This window comes from Podarcis cretensis (assembly GCF_951804945.1).
Source record: "Podarcis cretensis genome assembly, chromosome: 11".
NCBI lineage: Eukaryota > Metazoa > Chordata > Lepidosauria > Squamata > Lacertidae > Podarcis > Podarcis cretensis.
Genome location: NC_137180.1, coordinates 23,268,838 through 23,292,170, shown reverse-complemented (window position 1 = coordinate 23,292,170; position 23,333 = coordinate 23,268,838). Strand labels below are relative to the sequence as shown.

The following is a 23,333-nucleotide window of genomic DNA, read 5'->3' as shown; positions in this document are numbered from 1 at the left end:
GATTAGTCATAGGCCAGCCAATTTATCTCTGACTTGTTTGGTTTTGGTCCAGTATGCAGGTTGGATCTTGAACATAGTTTTACCTTTTTCAATTGCTGCTACTTAAGTTCACAAAAATACTAGGAGTTTTGATTTCAAATTGAAGTCTTGGTTTTCTTGTAAAAGTTGGCCCCTGTCCAAAATAACGTAATACAATAAGCCCACAAGTTGTGCACATGTTACTTAATGTGATTAGAACATTGTGCAGGGGGGAATGAATGAATGAATGAATGAATGAAGAGCCATGGAAACCCACCATTCTCTGATCTTTCATTTATTTACTTTCCCACCAGCACCAGCACACCCAGCTATATCTTCCTCTCTTACAAGCATCCCAGAACCCTCATACCACCTCGCCAAAGTCCAGTAAGCAGGATCACACCTTCCTTACCAGCCTCTGGGAAGGAGGTGTGTAAGCTCTGGGAGCATCCCAGAGGCCAGTAAGGAAGGCATCCTACTCGCACTCAGGACCCTCCCACGACCCTAGTAAGCAGCTCTCCACCTGCGGGGGGGGGGGAGGTCGGGGGGCGGGCGTTCCTGACTTTGTGCAATTTTGCCTTTGTGTTCAGACCCCCGGAACTGAACCATTGTGTAAGTAGTGGGCCCATGTAATTTAACACTGCATTAGGAGATAATTTCAAGCTTTGTTGATTGGTTATTAACCAATAGGACACACTGCTGGCGGAATGAATTCCTCCCTCTCCTCTGCAGCCCATCTTCCCCAGAAAATATACCCGGAAGGGTTAGAAGATCCTCCAGAGCAGAGAGGAGGGGGAGGCAAGTCAGTGGTGAGATGTTGGATGCAAAAGCAAGGTTTTCTCCAACAATTTCTATAACAGTTTACATTTAAAAGTTGCATTGCAAAATGAACTGATGCATAGGTATACCTACATTTTCTTTTTAATGTTCTGCTGTAGGACAAGATAGTACCTTGCAGTCATTTTCCACGGTGCATGAGCGATTCAATAAAAGCTTAGGACGTGGTGAGTGGGACTACACAATGCATAATCAAATGTCTGTGAAGGTATTTTGGTGTATTGAACCTGTACAAGTGCTAAAATATTGTGTAGCTGCTCGGTGCACCCAGATTACTTACAGTTTCTAGCTGTTCTTTGTATGTGCTCAGACTCTTGTTGTTTAATGACTGGTAAACAATCCTGAACCAGAGGAAATAATATTCTGTAAAGAAAGTTCTAGTGAAATGAGTGAAATTTCTTATGATAATTTTTGTTTGTTTGTGCTTTTGAAACTTAACACCTGATCCTAATTTCAGTGTAATTTTTCTTTTGGTGTAGTATTGGGTGGTGGTGTGGCAGAGTTAGGAAACAGCCTTCCCTAAGACTTAATATGTTCAAACTGTCAGTGCCTGTCGTACATTTGTGTCATGTTTCTCATCTCTTGAAGGTTCCATAAATAAAAAGAAATCAAAAAGGAAAGGACTCCGGTATGATACAATGGCTCTTCCACCTATTACAACATTTGCTACAGGTGCGTAATTCTTTGCTTGTCTTGAATGAATGAGGTAATACGACATCAAGTCTTCCCCCCCCCCTCCCCTGCCCCCATTGAATAGCATCTTACGTGGCTGATGAGATTCCAAGTAAATCTAGAATGATGTGCATTGGGGAAAACAATGGACACTGATGGGAACCAAGGTGGCTGTGACTATGCAGAAAAGTAATTGGTGGATGGCTCAGTGAAAACACTAACTCACTGTGCAGTTGTGTTGAAAAGGTCAAATCCCATGTTGGAGATGATTATAGAGAAGAGATTGAAAATGAAAGGCTCCTCTAATAATGCCTATGTACAGAAATCTACAGTGCAATTCTTAGCAGCCTATTTGTATATTTAATTTATGGCGTTTGCTGCCACGTCGTGTTGTGATGGGTGCTGGCTGACCTCACATTAAAAGCAGCATAGACCAATTCACGGAGGGCGGAACTATCTAGGGCTGTTGGCTATGACAATTAAATGGGACTTCTAGACATAGTGGCAGTGTGCTGCAATTAGATGTTGGAAGCAGGACACTGGACTGCATAGACTACTAGTCTGATTCCACAGCGCTGCTCTTAAGTTGTTTTTTCTACACTTGGTGTAACAAGCCTCAGAATAGTACTATAGGTTGTTCTTACAATATTCATTCTGTTCAACGTTAAGTGGGTAAGGTAAAGGTAAAGGTACCCCTGCCCATACGGGCCAGTCTTGACAGACTCTGGGGTTGTGCGCCCATCTCACTCAAGAGGCCAGGGGCCAGCACTGTCCGGAGACACTTCCGGGTCACGTGGCCAGCATGACATCGCTGCTCTGGCGAGCCAGAGCCGCACACGGAAACGCCGTTTACCTTCCCGCTGGTAAGCGGTCCCTATTTATCTACTTGCACCCGGAGGTGCTTTCGAACTGCTAGGTTGGCAGGCGCTGGGACCGAGCAGCGGGAGCGCACCCCGCCGCAGGGATTCGAACCGCCGACCTTTCGATCGGCAAGTCCTAGGCGCTGAGGCTTTAACCCACAGCGCCAGAAGAGCCTGCTGTATCAGGCCAGTAGCCCATCTGGTCCAGCATGCTGCTCTTACAGGGGCCAAGCAGATGCCTGTGGGAAACTAGGGAGCAAACATGAGCACTCGTGCACCCCCCCATGTGGTTTCCAGCAGTTGGTATTCAGAAGCATTGCTGCCTCTAGCTGCAGGGGATAGAGCATAGTCGTCATGCCTAGTCCACCATGAATTTGTACAGTCCTCCTTTAAAGCCATCCATAGTTGGTGGCCTCCTGGGGAGCAACTTCCATTGTTTGACGGACTACCTTGTGCTGGACGGACTCTTTACAGTTAGGATAATGGCAGACATGGAACCCTTGTACTGTAACTATGTACAGTGGTACCTTGGGTTACATACGCTTCAGGTTACAGACTCCGCTAACCCAGAAATAGTGCTTCAGGTTAAGAACTTTGCTTCGGGGTGAGAACAGAAATCGTGCTCCGGTGGTGCGGCGGCAGCAGGAGGCCCCATTAGCTAAAGTGGTGCTTCAGGTTAAGAACAGTTTCAGGTTAAGTACGGACCTCCGGAACTAATTAAGTACTTAACCCAAGGTACCACTGTATTAAATTAAACAACTGCTAAACAATTGTTATAAAATGTGTGCAAAGCTATTTTTCCATGGGACAATTGCTTCTTGATTAAGAGTTGTGCCTTTTAACGTATTTTGATTGTGTTACAGAGGTCGCCCGTCAAAGTGACTGGGATGGGATCATTGCTTGCCATCAAGGATTTGTAACCTGTACTACCTGGAATTATCAGAAAGGGTCAATGGGAATTCATAAACTGACGCCACAAGACTTCAGCAAAAATAGACCTCTTGGTGTATATGCAACAGTAAGGGTTGTTTTTAACTGATTGAAGGATATAGTTCTGTTGTTTTTAAGTGTACAGAAAAACCCACTCATAATTCAGAATGACATAACCAAGATAGGTTGATGTTGTTGTTGTTAAAAGCAGTAATATATTTAAAATACAATAAACCAGATGCACAAACAGAGAGCCATCACTGAAAGGGCCCATTCTTGTTTACCTAAGACTTTAGGGCTTAATTGGAGGGCAGTTAGGTATGTCTGTGGTTGGTTGGTTGGTTGGTAGGTTGGAGTGTACTTATATGCCACTTTTCCACAAAGCGGCTTACAGGAAACATCCAAAATGTCAAAATGCAAGCATACGAAATACAGAGAGCATGTCAGTAAATTCAGAAATGACAAAAATCAACAATTTGCTGCTGTTTGACTGTTAAATTCGGTATTACAAGGAAAAAAGCAGTCTAGGTTTAAGTACATAAATACAAAGAAAGCAAGTGTTAACTGACAAGAAGGGTTCTCTTTCTGGTCTTCGTGCGCACCAGGGAGCCTGGCTTAACTACAGCTCAGAGGGGAAGGGACTTCTCACCAGGCTAAGTGACATACACCTGCCGCTCATATGCTAACTCCAGAGGAGACTGGCAGCAGCAGCAAAAGGCAAATGCTTGGGAAGGCAATGACGGTCAGTCTCTTCCCCTGCCTCGAAGTTACCACTTATGGAAACTTCTGTTAGTGTAAATTGCTCTAACACACGTTAGGGTAAAGTGGCAAATAAGTAAAGTCATACCTCGGTTCCCAAACGCCTCCGTTTTGGAACGTTTCAGCTCCCAAACGCCGAAAACCCAGAAGTAACTGCTCTGGTTTTCAAACAATTTTCGGAAGCTGGACATGTTTTTTTGGAAGCGCTTTTCATTTTTCCCCATTGACTTGGCAGCCAGCCCATTGATCCTTGGTTTTTGAACTTTTTGGAAGCTGAAACGGTCTTCCAGAATGGGTTAAGTTTGGAAACCAAGGTTCCACAGTATGCTAAATAATAATAGCAAGAATTATTCTTTATCTGAACATCTCAGTAATTTTTTGAAAGTAGAATCAGTTTGTATTGAATAATGTCTGTTAATAATCTGACATCGTTAATCACAAATATTGGAAGTAAGATTTCAAATATTTGCTTCTATAAAAAAAACTTGTTTCTTTCTCTTTCCCCAAAAGGCAGTAGATATCAGTTCCTGTGGAAACTTTGCTGTAATTGGACTTTCAACAGGACATGTGGATGTATACAACATGCAGTCTGGCATTCACAGAGGGCGTTATGGCAAAGAAAAAGGTGAAAATAGGGCACTTAGAAAACATTCTGGTTGAAATCCAGTACTGCACAATGTACTGCGCTACAGGAAAAATTTGACAGAAAGTGAATATGATTAACCTTGGTATGGTATCTATCTATTCCTGAAGGATGTTATATTGTGCTTAGATTGTGAGCTGTGCTAAGGATCTGTATATAACTTTATAATAACAAATAGTTGGAAGATGCTAAATTAAGGTGGTAGACTATTAATTGACTCTTTTACTTCACAATTAAAGCTCATGAAGGCTCCATAAGAGGAGTAGCCGTGGATGGATTAAACCAGCTGACAACCACAGCAGGAAGTGAAGGACTGATCAAGTTCTGGAACTTCAAGAGCAGAAAATTTGTTCACTCTATTAACCTCCCTTCTTCTCCAAGTAAAATGTTGCTTCACAGAGACAGGTGGGATTATTTCAAGATATATTGTTTTTAATAACTTCTCTTACTTCAGCGGTGATATTTTCATTATTCATATTTGCAGAACACAGTTGTACTAAAAGAATTTTACCCCTCCTAATTTCTGAAATATGTGCCGCCTCCCTAGTTTCTTCATTTAGACAGGGTCTTCTTGAGGGTGGCCCTGCAGCTGCAGGCCTCCCTTCCAATTAAAATTCACTTGGCCTCTTCAGTTTTGACATTCAAGAAGGCTTTAGAAAGAGGGTGGCTAACCTTTTCTGGACCAAGGGCTGCATTGAAGGTTAGTCATTCACACAAGCATATGCATGCATGCAGATACAATACACAATAACCCAGACATGCAGACCAGACATCCATGCACACACACCACATGCACACAGGTGATAAATAGAACCAGTTCCTTTGCTGTGATGCAGCTTATCTTTCAAAGATGGCTCTTTTCCCACTGGCATGGCACTGCTATTAGCAGATCTTGCCAGTCATGAGCAGGAGAGTGTGCTCCTTCCTTCCCTATCACCCACCCCACTGGCCTGTGAGACCTAACAGTGATGACAGAAGAAGAGGAGACACATTTGCAAAGTGAAGAGGTGCCTGAGTCTGCCAGGGGCTGGCAGACAACTGGCATTGGCTTGGCAGGCTGGATCTGGAGCCACTCCTGCCTTAAAATCTTTACTGTGGCCTTTCCTTAAGAAAAAGGGTCCCATTTCCGTTGTCTGTATGCATTCAGTGCTTAGTATTTTGCCTTACGTTCCATTGTTTTTATTTCTCCCTATGCTGCTTTGTAAAAAGCAACAAATAAATAACTGGAATAATCTTAACTGATGAAAATAACAAAATTATTGCTGTAATTAGGTTCTTACCCTTTACACATCCAACCCACTACAGTCACCTGTCCATTTTGCTCATTATGCCCTGCTTATATCCAGCTTTTGCCTTTCCTTTCCCCTGTCAAAACATTTAGGGTAGCCTTACTCTAAACATCTATTGGGGGTTTCCCCTGAAGTTTGTGTTCCAAGAATATCAATAACAAAGAAGGCATTTTTTTGCCTCTTCCTTAACATGTGTTTGATATTCTACTTTATATTCTTCTTGATTTTACCAGTTGCATTCTGGGAATTGTTACGGATGACTTCACCATTAGCGTCCTGGATATAGAAACACGAAAAATCGTGAGGAAGTTTTCAGGGCACCAAGGCCAGATAAATGACCTGGTAAGTTTGTATCTATTTACTATCAATTGTGTAGAGGTTACATACCGCCAGAGTTCATCTACATTGGGCAGGCAACATAGTGACCTCCAGATTTTGTAGACTGTAATTCCCATCATCCCCAGCCAACATAGCGAATGGTTAGGGAGAATGGAAGTTGCAGCCCACAGTATCAACAGGGTACCATGTTGCCTATCATCATGTTAGATCTTTGAGGTTTGTGCCGAAACAAATGCATATTCTTGTATGTGGGTCAGTTGATTTGGGGTCACCTAATCCTTTAGCAAGGGACGCAGGTGGCGCTGTGGGTTAAAGCCTCAGCGCCTAGGGCTTGCCGATCGAAAGGTCGGCGGTTCGAATCCCTGCGGTGGGGTGCGCTCCTGCTGCTCGGTCCCAGCGCCTGCCAACCTAGCAGTTCGAAAGCACCTCCGGGTGCAAGTAGATAAATAGGGACCGCTTACCAGCGGGAAGGTAAACGGCGTTTCCGTGTGCGGCTCTGGCTCGCCAGAGCAGCGATGTCACGCTGGCCACGTGACCCGGAAGTGTCTCCGGACAGCGCTGGCCCCTGGCCTCTTAAGTGAGATGGGCGCACAACCCCAGAGTCTGTCAAGACTGGCCCGTACGGGCAGGGGTACCTTTACCTTTACCTTTAATCCTTTAGCAAGAGTAAAGCTAAGGGCATGTGGACCTGAATGGAAGACCACTGGGAGTCCCATGGAGGACACTGAGCTTTCTAAAAGAAGAACAGGAATATGAATTGTAATAAATGATGTGAATGGATACAGTTACTATGTGCTAACTTAAACATTTTCCTAAGTATTCTTCAGCTTTGAATATATCCAGTGTTTCAACAACTCAACTTTGAAATGCTTTTTTGTTGCTAGTGTAGCTAGAGTATCATCCCAATTATTTTAAAAAAATATTCATTATAATTTATAAAATATAAAATACGATGATTGCAAGGATATATCAAGTAAATACCTGTTCCTGTAATACCATATATATGTGTGTAAGTTTGTGTGTGTGCGTGCGTGCGTGCGTATAATACAGCTACAAATACCAATATTATAAATCCAAAAATTACAACATATTAATATACTGCATAGATAAATGGTTGTAATCAGTACAGTGGATGCTTGGGTTGTGAACGTGATCCATGTGGGAGGCACGTTCGCAACCCACAGTGCCATGTCTGCGCACGCACGGGTTGCGATTCGGCGCTTCTGCGCATGTGCACCCCCCCGAAACCCAGAAGTAACCCATTCTGCTACTTCCGGGTTTTGGCACGACCTGAAGCGTCTGTAACCCAAGGTATGACTGTATCATATTGTATCTAGTCTTCATGAATTCAATTAAGGGCTTCCATTTATATTCAAGTTTTCTCTCTTATTTACCATATTTCAGCCATATTACCGGTAATTCTTTATGCCAACCTCGCTTTTTGCCAGGCTTTCTTTCACTCTTGCTGGTGGCTTTATTATTCCATTTTTGCAACACAACAAGCATACAGTGGTACCTCGGCTTACAGACGCTTCAGGTTACAGACTCCGCTAACCCAGAAATAGTACCTCAGGTTAAGAACTTTGCTTCAGGATGAGAACAGAAATCGTGATCCAGCGGCGTGGCAGCAGCAAGAGGCCCCATGAGCTAAAGTGGTGCTTCAGGTTAAGAACAGTTTCAGGTTAAGAATGGACCTCCGGAACGAATTTAGTTCTTAACCCGAGGTACCACTGTACTAGCAACAAGTGATAAATTCCATATTAGCTCCTTACGCTTGACCCATTCTTCCAAATATCCTAGTAACATTGTCAGAGGAATCTGTGCAGCTGTTACTCAAAAGAGAAATCATATTTTTTTTGTAGGCTTTCAGTTCTGATGGCCGCTGGCTAATAACGGCAGCTATGGACTGCACCATTAGAACCTGGGATCTGCCATCTGGGTGGTAAGTAAATTTAGAGATTGCAGAGAAACTGCTACTTTGATATGTTACATGTGTGTACTGACGAAAGACCACAATCAGTTTTAAAACACGCCTTTCTATCTTATTCTTACTATGTATTAAATTTGTATAGCAGCCTTCATCCAAAGATCACTGGGTGGTTCACAACATAAAAATAGAAAATGAAAACACAAAATACATAATAAGCAAGAACAGAAATGAACTGGTCTACTTGCAAATATCTTCTTTTATTTGTGTTTTATTGCCTTTATGCCTGAGGATTGAATCGGCCTTCCAAAGGTACACAAGAATGATACCTTGTCATACTCAGTTTCCAGTCTCAGCTGGCAATATATTGAGGCACTTCTTTGCTTCATAGGTAGATGAGGGCTTGAGTTCCTTAATTTTTTATTTTTAACAGAAAATGGTTCTTGCAATGGCTGATGCAGTTTGCAAGAGAAGTCATGTGAGCGGGGGACTCCCCACCCAAATAACCCAGTGCTTCATCTGCTGTAGGGAAGTGGCACCTAGATGTAATACAGTGCCCCCTTTCCGAAGAAAAATTCTATCATGATGCTAATCACGTGTAGGCTCCGAGTGCGGGGAGGAGAAGGGGCACCCAGCCCACTCGACCAAACAGAATATTATGTCTTATGCTATATGGTAAAGGTTCTAGCTAAAGTTAGAATGGGCAGCCCCTGAATTTCAGCAGAACTTGACTTTAATCATGCTAACTAATACATGTTTCATTTTTAAAATCCCTTTCTTTAATTGAAAGTGAATTTTTAATGGCTTAGATGATGGCTAGTAGTCTTTGACTTTTTTAATGGCTTAGATTTAATGGCTAGTAGTTTTTGACTAGTTTTTGTAGTTCTGTATACAGCCTGTAATGCGTCTCCATCCTTTTTACTGGAACAAGACAGACTTCAGTCGAATGAAGCATTTGTGTTAAAATGGTTTCTCTTGTCTACTTGGCAATCCCAGTTTAGGTGCCCCAAGATTGTGTAATTTCTCATGTCTTATATTCCTTTAATTTCCTCTGTCAGATGTATTAAATCCCATTTCCATTTCAAATTTCCTGTGTTGTTGCCTTTTTGAAATCTTGCCTATGAGCATAACCTAGACTTGTCAGATTTCTTTGAAGTAATTAGCCATCTGAGCCATTACTTTTTATGTCAGGCTGTCTTGTTTGAACTTGTGTTTCTTCTCATTCACCTTAGAATGCACTGACATTTAAATGTTGCAACATTGCCCCACCAAAAAAGTCTCAGAGTTTCTTGTTATCATAACATTTTCCAGATATCAGTATGGATGTCAAATGGAAATGACAAAATGGTTCTCATATGTCAGAGGAGTTGTCCATATGCAGCTTAGTACATAATGTACTTGTTTTTCCATTTCCTTATGCATACATTGAAACTGTACAGTCTGATGATGCAACTCTTGATTTAGTTTGATAGCACTTCAATTTTAATAGGAATGTACTGCAATACTAAACCAATTACGTTAACTAGCATGACATAATTGGACTAACATTTAGGGTTTCTTATGCCTTCACAGTGGGGACGCAGGTGGCGCTGTGGGTTAAAGCCTCAGCGCCTAGGACTTGCCGATTGAAAGGTCGGCGGTTCGAATCCCTGCGGCGGGGTGCGCTCCCGCTGCTCGGTCCCAGCGCCTGCCAACCTAGCAGTTCGAAAGCACCTCCGGGTGCAAGTAGATAAATAGGGACCGCTTACCAGCGGGAAGGTAAACGGCGTTTCCGTGTGCGGCTCTGGCTCGCCAGATGCAGCTTTGTCACGCTGGCCACGTGACCCGGAAGTGTCTCCGGACAGCGCTGGCCCCTGGCCTCTTAAGTGAGATGGGCGCACAACCCCAGAGTCTGTCAAGACTGGCCCGTACGGGCAGGGGTACCTTTACCTTTACCTTATGCCTTCACAGTACATTGCCTTGAGACATATGTTAAAGGCATTTCATAAATTAAAAAAAATAATAATATCCAGAGCACACAACCACACACACATTGCAGTTTTTTTTAATTTACCTGTACTTGGACTTCCAATGTAGCTTTCATTCAGATTTATTGTTTGTGTCTCCCTGCTGAAGAGTTCAGTCTGAGTTGGTTCTCCCTTCACCCTTGTATTTGATGCTCTGTGGCTAACTAGGGCAGGAATGAAAAAGGATAGATTTTTTTAAAGATCAAATGGAACTTCAGCCAATTTGCAGGAAGAATAGGACTGATGAGCAGTTGCAGATTTGATTCTTGACCGCAATTGCACACTTCTTGAGTTGGCAGATGGGGCGTGCGTGCCCACCAAGTGGAACACTTTAAACTGTTTTACTATGATTTGCTTTCATTTGGTCTGACAACAGTCGGTTCTTTGTTTTCTTCCTTTGAGGCATCTGGCATAGCGACAAAGGGTAAAGGGGTAGCTTTGGTTCCAGATGGTCTGGAATACAGTTGTAGCTGCCAGTCATGCAGTCCTGTGTTCATTCTACTCATAATGGGCAATGCGCGTCTGATAAAGTTGAGTTATGAGGCTCCACTAGACCCAGTGTATCCAATGTTCCATGGGCAGAACTCTGCTTCTGCAATATTCTCCTCCTCTGTGTCCCCAAAACATGCTCCAGAGGGTCCCCCAACCATACAGAGGTGATTTCCCTGGGGAGCTGCAGGGAAGAGGAAATAAAAGTCTCCTGCATTTAATGCCACCCAGTATTTTCCCCCCACCCAATATTTTTGTCATCACATTACATGGCCAGTTTAGTCTTTTGGGAACATAAGGGAACGAATTGTGATTCGTCACAAACACTACAGATTGATTTCTGTATGCTAAAAATCAAACATTACAAACTATCCTCACAATGAGTAAAAACTATGGGGATGCTTGTAGCTAAAGCATTGTATAAAAGCAAAAGAAAAGAGAAACACCGGATAACTTTTTTTTTTTTGAAGTTATAAGTCATTTTTACAGGGTTTTTCAGGGTTTTGAATTTAACCATTATATTTTATTTTTGTTTTGTTAACCGTGATGTAGGACCGTCAACCCAGTCGTACTTAGAAAAGACCATATGTGTTTATCCTTGTATATTTTTTTGTAGATGTCCATGCTTCTTAAATCTAATCCTCTGAACGCTCTGCTCCAACTGTCTGGAGAACTGAAGGGAATAATGTTCTGGCACCTTCTGTCATCCAGAGCACTAAGGGCTGCTGGATCAGTTGCCTCACCTCTGTGCAAGCGAGATCACCAGCATGAGATCAAGCCTGGCCCAGCTGGATTTAAATGCCACTTTATTCTGACATTTTCAAATTGATTTCCCATCTCTCCCTTTCCCCCACACTCCTGCTCCCTAATATGGCTTCTTTTTTTTGGTTTGTAATCCTGAACACAAGAACTTGCCCTGTCTCCTTTTTTAAAACGTTGAAGTGAACGTCTTTGGGAAGTCTATACATTTGTCTGAAAAGCAGAATAAGAAGACTAATAATATAATGACTGGTATTGGTTTCATGCATTTAATAACTGGTAACTGAACTGTATATTATCTGTTATGTGATGAATTGTTTTTCTCTTTGCAGCCTTGTCGACTGTTTCCTACTAGATTCAGCAGCAGTAAGCATTACTATGTCTCCTACGGGAGACTTCTTAGCTTCTTCCCATGTAGATGATCTTGGAATTTACCTGTGGTAAGTCTTCCAGTGGTCTTCTGAGCATTTCCATTTTTAGAGCAGAACTATAAGACATCAGACTGCCCATTTCTATTGCTGCATTGTTCCATGGCACTTGAGTAAAAGGTGCACGTTCTGCCCTTTGGAAAATTCCTCTGTAGCTGCCCCTGCCTCCCAATCAGTTAAGTGTACTGGGACGGTTTTCCTAATATAATGAAATTCTAGACGCGTTTGCTTGGAAGCGAGTTCTGTTTATGTCAGTTGAACTTGCTTTACATCAAGTAAGATTTTCCCTCCTCCACTTTTAAACTGTAATCTTTTATCCTATGTCAGAAACGACTTCTGAAATTGTATTTATCTTCAGAACCAGCTTGCCTTATGACATGGTGGGGCTCTGCTGTCCAGAAAGTAAGCTCAAAACGTTATTAGGGGCATCGGGGTAGTTGTTGTTCTTTGGATCCCAGTCAATATTCTTAGGACTGCGAACAATTTAGTTTCTAAAAAAACAACAAAAAAACTTTAATTTAAACTACATTAAATCAAAAACAGTAAGCATACCAAATAGCTAAATACATAATAAATACAGTATACATACATTAACATTTTACAACATAGAAAAAGCTGTTATATTAATCAACATTTGCATTATATTCTACATAAATATCAGTATGACGATTGCATTTAACTTCAAAATGTTCTCTTTTTGGTCTGCCATCTCTCACTCTTAACAACTTAGTCCTATACCTTACATTAATCACTCATAGTTATAGCAGATAGATCCACAAAGAACATGGCGTGCTTTCTTTCTCCTCTGCCTCCACCCCCAAGCCAAAATAACGATGTCTTCCATCTTGGATTTTACAGGTCTAACCGTTCGCTGTATTCGCTTGTCTCTTTGCGTCCGCTTCCACCGGATTATGAGCCTTCTGTAGTAACGCTTCCTGGAACATGTCCAGCTCAAGGTACTAGAGGAGGGAGTCGTTGAGGGTTTTTTTGGCCGTTAGTGTACTTTTTCTGAATCCCTTGTTTGTGTAATCGCAAAGTAACGGCTTGCATACTGCTCCTAGGCCAGTGCAAAGTTGAATGTGTGAAAGATTCTACGCTCCCTTGTGTTCTGACATATTGTTCAACTAGAAAATCCTATGGCTTCCTAGATGCTGCTAGACTACAACTCCCACCAGTCTTGACCAGCGGCCAGGACTGCAGAGGCTGATGGGAGTTGGCATCCAGAAACATCTGGAGAACCACTGGTTCCTCACCCCTGCCCTAGAGTGTGTAACCAGTTGTCCTTACTAATGACCATATATTTGAAGCCGTGGGTGGGATCTCATGACATGCTATGTTTAACATTCTGTTTGCAAGCATGTCAGTATATCAAGCCCTCCCCATATGTTCTGTTCTGGGGGGAGCGGGGGGGCGGTTCTAACCTGCATAGAGCCAATTTCACAGAGTGCATGATGCGATTTGTTTGGTGACCTCTTTATCTAGAGAGCTTTCACTCCAGATAGTGAGTAGCATCATGATAAATAATATTTAAAAAATAATAATTATACCCTGCCCATCTGGCTGGGTTGCCCCAGCCACTCTGGGCGGTTTCCAGCACACATAAAAACATGATAAAACATATCAAAAATTAACAGCAACCATCTGATCCAATATTTTAAAAAATCACAATAACTTGTGAAGTATTATCTGCTTCATTATGCCTTATCTTTCTCCATCAACTAGGATGGGGCAGATAATAATTCGAAACATAAAACGAGTTGAAAATAGCCAAGTAAAATGTGCTATAAAATTGATTGGTCCACATCTTCTCAGCCTCGACTGTCAAAAGGCCAGCCCGAATATAATATAGCCATCAGTTGGCACTTCACAGAATATAGGACAGGCCTACAACCTGAAAATCAACACAGAGAAACAGCAGTATATATATTTTATGTTAGGCTATATAGGCAACCATCTAGAGAAAGGAACTTGTCTTGGAATTTGGCAGAGATGCAGTCAAGGTGGATTGTGTGAGGAAGATGATGGAGAGCTGGCATCAACACTGATGTACTGTATGTTTGGTGTCCATTCTATGGCAGGCAGCCCTGTTTAATCATACCAAAGGCATATCTGGTTGAGCACCCAGATTCCCAAAGTGGCCAGCCAGATGCTTATGGGAAGCTCATAAGCAGAACATAGAATCAGAGACCCATAGAGTTGGATGGGATCCTGAGGATCATCTAGTCCAACCCCCGCAATGCAGGAATACATAGCTGTCCCACCCAGGGATCGAACTTGCAGCCTTGCATTGTTAGCACCACGCTCTAACCAACTGAGCTAGCCAGCTGTACCAGCTCACAGCCACGAAGGCCAGCCTCCTCTGAGAGTGCATTGCAGTAATCTAGTATTGAACAGTTATGTGTGTAAGCTTTCAGATCAGATAAAAGAAAACGATGACACAGTCCTCAGCTGCTGATGTTAGCAGAGGGTATTTTTGAACCCATCACAGGCTGCTTTTCCAGGCCCAGCTGCAGATCCAAGAGCATGCTAAGAGTGCAAACTTAAGGGGCTTCCCTTCCACTAGTCAGAGGATTTGTCAACTCAGAACTGCAGTCTTGCAGCGATCCAGGCCCTGCTTTTAAGTATATTTCTAACATATGAACAAAATGAGCCACATTTAGATATTTATTTGGTACAAAACACTACAGAAACTACATTCTGCAAGAGGCGTTCCCATGCAATAGGCGAGACACTGGTGAGACACTGATGTCTAGAGTCCATGCAGATGTCTGGCAGTGCTTCCAGTTGCTGATGGTGCAGTCAGCATTCCGATAACTTGGATGATTTCTCCTGAATCATCTGACTTTGTGTAATGGTGAGAAAATGATAGACAAAATATGTAATGAAACTGGAAGCAATCCAGTTTCCTATCTATCCTGCAGATTCAAGTGTAGGCACTACTTTTGATTCATTCCCTGAAGCAGATTGGCAGCTCTATGTTCTGTGAGTAATACCTTTCAAAAGAGGCATGAAAATGACGTCTTCGTTGCTGCCAATTCTGTATCGTTCAGAGCACCGGGGGAGCTCCCACAGCTAAGATTCAGCAGCTAAATCAGATGAGATACCCTTTGCCGGCCCCCACATACGCATTCTAGTTCTTGTAAAATTGATAACTTGTGCCTCTTAAAGAGAGGTGATCAACCTTTTCTTACAAGAAGACCAGATCCTTATCTCCTTGGCCTCTGAAAGGCCAACTTTGACAGATTGGGGGTAGGAGAAAAGTTAGTTAGACAACCAGATACATATTGCAGGTATGAAACCCTTAGCCTTGGATGATTTCTCCTGAATCATCTGACTTTGTGTAATGGTGAGAAAATGATACAGACAAAATATGTAATGAAACTGGAAGCAATCCAGTTTCCTATCTATCCTGCAGATTCAAGTGTAGGCACTACTTTTGATTCATTCCCTGAAGCAGATTGGCAGCTCTATGTTCTGTGAGTAATACCTTTCAAAAGAGGCATGAAAATGACGTCTTCGTTGCTGCCAATTCTGTGTCGTTCAGAGCACTGGGGGAGCTCCCACAGCTAAGATTCAGCAGCTAAATCAAATGAGATACCCTTTGCCGGCCCCCACATACGCATTCTAGTTCTTGTAAAATTGATAACTTGTGCCTCTTAAAGAGAGGTGATCAACCTTTTCTTACAAGAAGACCAGATCCTTATCTCCTTGGCCTCTGAAAGGCCAACTTTGACAGATTGGGGGTAGGAGAAAAGTTAGTTAGACAACCAGATACATATTGCAGGTATGAAACCCTTAGCCAAGGGGACACCATCCCTTGTGAGGAATTTCAAGCATGGCTTTCCATTTATGCTACAGGAATGTGCCTCCTCTGGCTGTGTTCATCTTGTTATGTTCAACGGTATCTGAATTGTTTCTGTTTTATTTTCTTCCCTTCACAGATTTATCATCGTATCATCCCAATCGATCGAGATATATATATATATATATATGCATGCATATATATATATATATATATATATATATATATATATATATATGCATGCATATATATACATAGATATATATATATATATTAAACTGTCCAGTAGCACCTTGGTATAAGCTTTCGTGTGCATGCACACTTCTTCAGATACACTGCAATTTTGTGCATGCACACGAAAGCTTATACCAAGAACAAACTTAGTTGGTCTCTAAGGTGCTACTGGACAATTTTTTTCTCTATTTCGACTGCATCAGACCAACACGGCTGCCTACCAGAATCTAATATCATCCCAATGTGCTTGTGTAATTAACCAGCTGTGTTTATCGGAATGTCATTCAGGATCTACTGTCATTCGAACATTTCCCAACGTTGCTAAACTCCCCCCCCCCCCCCGTCTGTTACCATTTTTAAAGATGTAGATGTCACAGAAGAAGAAGAAATAAGTGATGAGATGATAGAATACGATTCTCCAGAACAGCTGGGAGAAGCATTAGTGACCCTTTCTATGTTGCCAAAATCTAGATGGAAGAACCTCCTCAATCTTGATATTATAAAGGTAGCACGTTCATGCTATTTTTTAAAAGGTTTCTGACCAGGACCTGTTGCTCTCATTTTACATATTACGTGGTTGTGTTATGTTGAATGCATAGTTTGGGATAACATCTAGGTTGTTTGTAGGGTATACAAATATCAGAACTATTTTACACATAGTCAACCTAGATTTAACACACCAGCTGAGATTCTAACGCTTTCACAGATAGAAAGTTAATACATTTGGTGTTCTTAGGGTTACAGTGTGAATATGAAAATTGTCTGATGATATAAAATATCCCATCCACAGCAAAAGAACAAACCCAAAGAGCCACCAAAAGCCCCAAAATCTGCACCGTTCTTCATCCCCACAATTCCTGGCCTCATACCACAATATGCTTCCATTGAACATGAAAATGGTGGACAACAGGTAAAGAGAAAGCTGATGATACAAAACATCTGCATGTAGTACTTCTCTCTCTCTCTCTCTCTCTCTCTCTCTGGATTTATGACTGCCTCTTGGAAGTAATTTCTTATGTAATGGGTGCTAAATCACTGGTGAATTGCAGTAACTGATCTTGGTCCTACTGTATTTTATAACATTTTCCCCCCTTCGATTCTCTATTCCCACTTACAACATCTTTGATAAAAGCACAGAGTTTTGGCACCTCAACTGCACAATTACTGGGTATTAAAGCGATGATGTAGATAATTATCTGCAATCTAATACTTGAAACTGGTACTTAAATATTGGGCAGCTTCATCATATATAGAAAGAACTTGCTGTTCTATCATATCTAAGACCGCTTTCTCACTGAGATTTAATCCTAAATACATTGTTAAATATCACATAGATTAACCTCTAGTCCTCATCTATCTTTAGCTTTCTGAAGAGTCCTCGTAGAAATCCTTGTTTTGATTTCTCCAGATGCCCTTTCTTCCATTGTTTTTATGCGATGCATGTTTTCCCATGTGCATGCATGTACACATGCATGTCTTCAAAGGAGAAGTGCCTGTGTAAGGATATTCATCTTACTGGGTGAGATTCCTCCTAATTATGCCATTCTTCAATATGGCATTGTAAGTTAGAGTACAGAACTAAATTAATTCAACATTCAAAATCCCCCCTTTTAATTCTCGTAAGGATGTTACATTTAAAATTTCATCTACATATATTTGTAAAAGTCGTATTTCATGCAATTCAATTGACAAGCTTTTTTTTATATTTCAGTCAAAAGTAGTAAACCTTGGAGTGCTGGCACAAAAATCTGAGTTCTACCTGAAGCTTGAAGAAGCTCTGATAAACAGTGACTGTAAGTTATACTATGAAATGAATAAATTTGCATCCCGACAAGGTGGAGGGAGAAGGTGTATTTTATTTCCTTTTTCTCCATATATTGTAGTGGTAGTGAATTGGGCTTCTTAAGGCTGGAATAACATGTCTTCAAAATAGATATTGGGAGAAAGGATACCTTATCTTGGCTTGTTGGGGGATGCAATTTCAGTATGGTACAGTGTGTGTAGAACAATTTAGCTTCTTTAAAAGAGCGTTCCCCTAAGGGGACACCAGCTTTACAAATTCTCCCAATATGTTGAACTTGGTATTACACATTACGAAAAGGTTAAATATCTTGGGTCCTCTTAATCCCCATTACTCCCATTAAGTTGTGATGGTGCTGCTACTATGCTTCTGATCCTTATTTAATCATCGGTTCCTGGGATGCCTTGGGAAAGAGTTGACCTGTTAATTGTGGTAACAGTCGAGCTAGTTACAGAAGTCTTTCAAAGCAATACACACCTAGCATACCCCAGAGCCAATTTCACAACAATTTGACTTTTTGAAGCATTCAGTCCTTTAGGAAATTCCTTTAGGGCATATCAGAATTCCATTGTATAGATCTGACATTGTTTATGTCAGAACTTCTGCCCTGACGAAAGGTTAGCTGAAGGCCTTTTATAAAAAATGCAGGCAAGCAATAGCAGGGAACTGGAATGTGTAAAGTGCTCTGGTTTTAAAGGGTTAATCAAGAAAGCCAGATAGGAAGGAAAACCTAGGTTACTATGACATGGCAGAGAATAACTTCATAAAACTTTTTTATTTAGGGCAGTTTGCAAACCAAGATTCTTTGGTCAGTGATAATTTGGAACTACTCCACTACTACTGTTCTGACCAGTGTTTGAAATCAGCTTGGTCCCAGGCTCATTTTGCACTTGGCTTTTGACCACTTGCGACCAAGAGAAAATGCCTGGGCTGTCTCAACCATCTTGAGATCATTGGATCTGGACTGTTTTCACACACTAATACCCCATCCTGTAGAATTGTATCAGATATATTTTTTTTATCTGCACAATTGGAATGGATTTCTGGAACCCAGTTGCTTTTTCTCTGTGCAGCCTGAGCAGGAGCAGTCACCATTAAGAAAAAGAGGTTGGAATAGGCCAATATATATATGTGGGCTGTCCCTGGATCAAGTGACTTTCCTTCTTTAAGTTCTCAAAGCTCTTAACCTAGCTCAACGTTGTCATCTGAACTAGCCAGATGTTCAACTGGCTAGTTTCCATTGTTTTTCCATATTGCTGTAGCAACGGCCAATCAATGCCAGCCCTTGCCACAGCCACAAATAACACGCCAAATAGCCACTGACAATCTCTGACTCACGGCAGCAACCAATCCCACGTCACCGCTATGCAATATCTGTGGATAAGACGAACCCCGATTTTTAACACAATTTTTCAGGAAACAATCCTAGTCTTATACACGGAAAAGTACGATAAGTGGAGGGGCTCATATGCACAGCTAGAGCCTCCCGCTACCAAAGAGGCAAGGTTTCAAATGGCATGACTTTGGGAAATAGGGATCTTCTTTTTCCCACACAAAAAAAGGGTCAAATAAAATTCCACCAGCTTGTGCTGTTCTCTTAATTGCATAAAATGAACGATTTGGATTATGACCAAATTGTTGAATGATGCAGGGTATAGGATAACTATTTAAAACACAGAGATATATATGGGGGTGGGGGAGAGATATAGATAGATATATAGATTATATAGAGAGAGATAGACACACACATATACCCACACATACCCCATTTCTGTAACACTTTCTAGAACTTGTAGCCATACTCTTCCTGTTTTGACAGATAAATCTCCGCTCCGTATTCTGAAGGACATGGGGCCATCTAACACAGAGGCAGAACTGAGAGGCTTGTCCCCCGATGGCGGTGGCTCTGTTAGGGTGATGCAAAGCTTCCTAAGAATGATTGAGGCCATGCTGACTACAAAATGCGACTTTGAACTGGCTCAGGCATACCTTGCATTGTTTCTGAAGGTAAATGCATCATTTGATACAATTGCTAGTGACATTCTGTGCAGCACAGTTTGCTTAGTGCAGAAGCCCCCAATTTGAATGCGCTGGGGGGGCGGGGAGACACACTTGGCACTGAATAAAGAATGACTGACAGCACCCGTTCCTTTTTGCAATAGCATTTCCCCCTACTGAAACTTTCATTATTGCTGTGTGATAGCACTGCTTGGCCTTACAGTGCTCATCTGAGGGGAGTTACTAATATGAGTTACTTACTTTGATCACAGGTAGGTAGCCGTGTTGGTCTGCCGTAGTCGAAATAAACAAACAAACAAAATTCCTTCCAGTAGCACCAGTAGATCAGAAGGTTGGCGGTTCGAATCCCCGCGACGGGGTGAGCTCCCGTTGCTCGGTCCCTGCTCCTGCCAACCTAGCAGTTCGAAAGCACATCAAAGTGCAAGTAGATGAATAGGTACTGCTCCGGCGGGAGCATTTCCGTGCGCTGGTCTGGTACACCAGAAGCGGCTTAGTCATGCTGGCCACATGACCCAGAAGCTGTACGCCAGCTCCCTTGGCCAGTAAAGCAAGATGAGTGCCGCAATCCCAGAGTCAGTCATGACTGGATCTAATGGTCAGGGGTACCTTTACCTTTAAGGTGCTACTGGAAGGAATTTTTTTTAAAAAAAACTTTGATCAGTTTGTGAAACATTGGCATCATGTTATGGTGGATATTTCCCAACTTTTATTAACTAATAAAAAAGTGATGTGGTGGTTTAACACACTAATCAAGACATTTAAGAAATGAGTTCCATCAAATTTGATTCATGTATTTATGTAATTCATTTTATGCTTCCCTTTCAGTTGCACTTAAAAATCCTTTCATCAGAACCAGATCTGCTGGCAGAACTATCCAGACTGTCACCCCAGCTTGAAGAAATTTGGGTGCATTTACAGACTCTTTTCAACCAAAGCCTTTGCATTTTAAATTACATGAAGACTGCTTTGTTGTAACATTCCTTTTGTTCTATAAGAATGCCCAGTTTAATGTGCAAATCAAGTTTAATAATGGATATTTTCTCTCTTAAGTTTCAAAAAGGTAACTGTACAGCTTGACTTGATAACTTTATTTTGTACAAATTCAAACACGAATCTGTGCTACCTTCACAGATAAAGTGTGCTTTTATTATTGCGTAAATGACTGCTGAAACAGTAAAGTTCCCTGTCAAAAATTAAGAATATTCAATATGGTAAAACACTCAATATGCAGTTATAAATCTAAATAAATTTTAAGAGGTGATGTCTGATGAATTATTTGGAAACATTGATGCTGGTCAGGTGTGGTCCTAGTCACTACCTAGCGGTAGACCATGTAAGAGTAGGATAATAAAAATGGTAAAGATGCAAAATTCTGTGTGCTGAAAAACACTTTTTGTATATTGAACAGATGTCTGCAATAGCTGCAAAATTTAAATTTCTTTAATGACTAACAAATATAATGTTGTGCATCACCTTAAACCAATTTGGATGTTTTCATGAATTCTAGACATCACAGAATGCAGCATGAACTTGCCATATAAGCTATATTATGCAAGTTTCAATTAAATGTTACATAACTGCAAGAAGTTAGGTTACTGGGAACTAGGCAGAGGACCTTCTCAGTAGTGGCACCCACCCTGTGGAACACCCTCCCAACAGATGTCTGGGAGCTAAATAACTATGCAACTTTTAAAAGACATCTGAAGGCAGCCCTGTATGGGGATGTTTTTAATGTTCGATGTTTTGTTTTGCTTTTATATTTGTTGGAAGCCACCCAGAGTGGCTGGGGCAACCCATTCTGATGGGCAGGGTACGAATAATAAAATTATTATTCTTATTTTTCTTGTGTGTTTACTAATTCAGTCCATTATTCATAAACTAAAAAGGCCATTAGAATTTCAACCATGGAAGGTACTTTGCCTTTTTAAACTTTTCACTGGATATTGATTTAGTAATACAAAAATACTGTTTGGAAACAATATTGAAAACCCAGCTCTAGAATTACACAGAATTCTATTTACAGTGGAAAAACAACTTTTGCTGCATTTAAAATTTAATGGCAAGGCAGACAGGATTTTGTGCAAGATTTGGGGGGTCCTTAAAAGTGTGGAGCCCAGGGCATTTTCCCTAAGTTTAAGTCAAAGCACTGATTATAATCCAGACACCATGGGAAGAGCCTTCTCAGGCAGGGCCAATACTAACCAGATTAGAGTAGCCACAAACTTTGATCAAATGTCTTTAGATCTTTTTGCACCTAACAAATTGGATTGTCATGCTTGTGAATAGAACCTGGAAATAAATGGGTCTTGTTAGTCAAGGCTTAATTTCAAGGGCTGTTTTCTAAACTGGACCAAGTTTGGATCTAAGCCAATGGTTACAAATTGTAGTAAGCTGATAAGACGAATGTTGAATAAGGAAGAAAAACTTGTGCATAATTCTTTGAATAAACTTTAATCATATTTAGGCACTTGTTCTAGGAAGTACTTGGTGAGGACCATTATTTTAATACTTTACCTTCAGAATAGTAACTTGGAAATAGGCCTTTGTGAAACTTGTAACTAGAAATTGTTACATTTTGTCCCATTTTGTTACAGTTGAAGGGGCAAGACTTTCTTTGACTATCCTTTTAGCTACAATTTTGGTTCAGTGTCCTGTGTTCAACTATATGTCAGTGATAAACATCAGGAGCACAGCAGCTGAACATGCTCAACGCGTGTTGGTGGTCCTACTCAACATTTTATGAAGAAATATGTGAAATCTTGTCCGAGGGATGAATGGCTCAGGAAAATGATATTTTGGTTTTTTAATTTTATATTCTTTATAAAAAGTACAAAATTGCAAGTGCACAGAGTAAGAGAAGACACAAAGAAGAAGAAACATGAAATAGTAGCCAGGTAGAAACCAAAATAGAACAAACGAAAGGATAATGTATACATTACAAAAAGGGGAGAAATTGCTATTGCAGTTAACCAGATCTGAACCTAATATGGTATTTATAAAAACCATAATATGGTATTTCCCTTCAGGGAAATAATATTTTGGTTGTTGTTTTTTTCACTTGGTTGCCAGTTCATAATACTGTGTCTAGGCAGGGATGCAAAAACATTTGTAAATCCTGAAAGCCTGATCATCTCAAGGCATAGGTTGGCATGCCCAGAGTGACTTTTGAACATAAAAATAACATGTCTGGCATCAGTATATGTTTTTTGGGGGTGGGGATGGATAGCCCTGCATCACTTAGTTAGCCATGGTTTGGCTTAGTGTTTCACTCTAGCCCAACCTTGTGGTTCAGCTCCCTCCAGACTAAGTGGGAGCTGTAGCCAAGGTTTGTCCTGTGGTTTATGACTCACAATTTGGGAAAACTAAACGGTGAACCCAGATTTAGTCCACACACTAAGCCATACTTTGATTTAGTGCAGCACATCAGTAGCACAATTGAGAAAGGAGCAAAGTGGCCACAATGGTCTCTCTTGGAGCCTGCATGCTTAGCGATGGTTTGGTATTGCATGATGGGTGAAGCA

At 41.3% G+C, this 23,333-nt stretch overlaps 1 protein-coding gene across 1 annotated transcript in view; it reads left to right on the top strand.

Annotated features, from left to right (window-relative positions):
- Window positions 1-21,651, top strand: part of WDR36 (WD repeat domain 36) — a 31,842-nt gene extending 10,191 nt beyond the window's left edge. Inside the window, exons 10-23 of the mRNA XM_079995418.1 lie at window positions 957-1,022; window positions 1,444-1,527; window positions 3,251-3,405; window positions 4,587-4,701; window positions 4,959-5,124; window positions 6,242-6,350; window positions 8,210-8,289; window positions 11,861-11,968; window positions 12,815-12,912; window positions 16,355-16,497; window positions 16,783-16,902; window positions 17,704-17,785; window positions 19,613-19,800; window positions 20,638-21,651. Of these exons, the coding sequence (XP_079851544.1) occupies window positions 957-1,022; window positions 1,444-1,527; window positions 3,251-3,405; window positions 4,587-4,701; window positions 4,959-5,124; window positions 6,242-6,350; window positions 8,210-8,289; window positions 11,861-11,968; window positions 12,815-12,912; window positions 16,355-16,497; window positions 16,783-16,902; window positions 17,704-17,785; window positions 19,613-19,800; window positions 20,638-20,787 (1,664 nt within the window). The 3' untranslated portion in view covers window positions 20,788-21,651. The remainder of the gene's footprint in view (window positions 1-956; window positions 1,023-1,443; window positions 1,528-3,250; window positions 3,406-4,586; window positions 4,702-4,958; window positions 5,125-6,241; window positions 6,351-8,209; window positions 8,290-11,860; window positions 11,969-12,814; window positions 12,913-16,354; window positions 16,498-16,782; window positions 16,903-17,703; window positions 17,786-19,612; window positions 19,801-20,637) is intronic.
- Window positions 21,652-23,333: the final 1,682 nt, after the last annotated feature.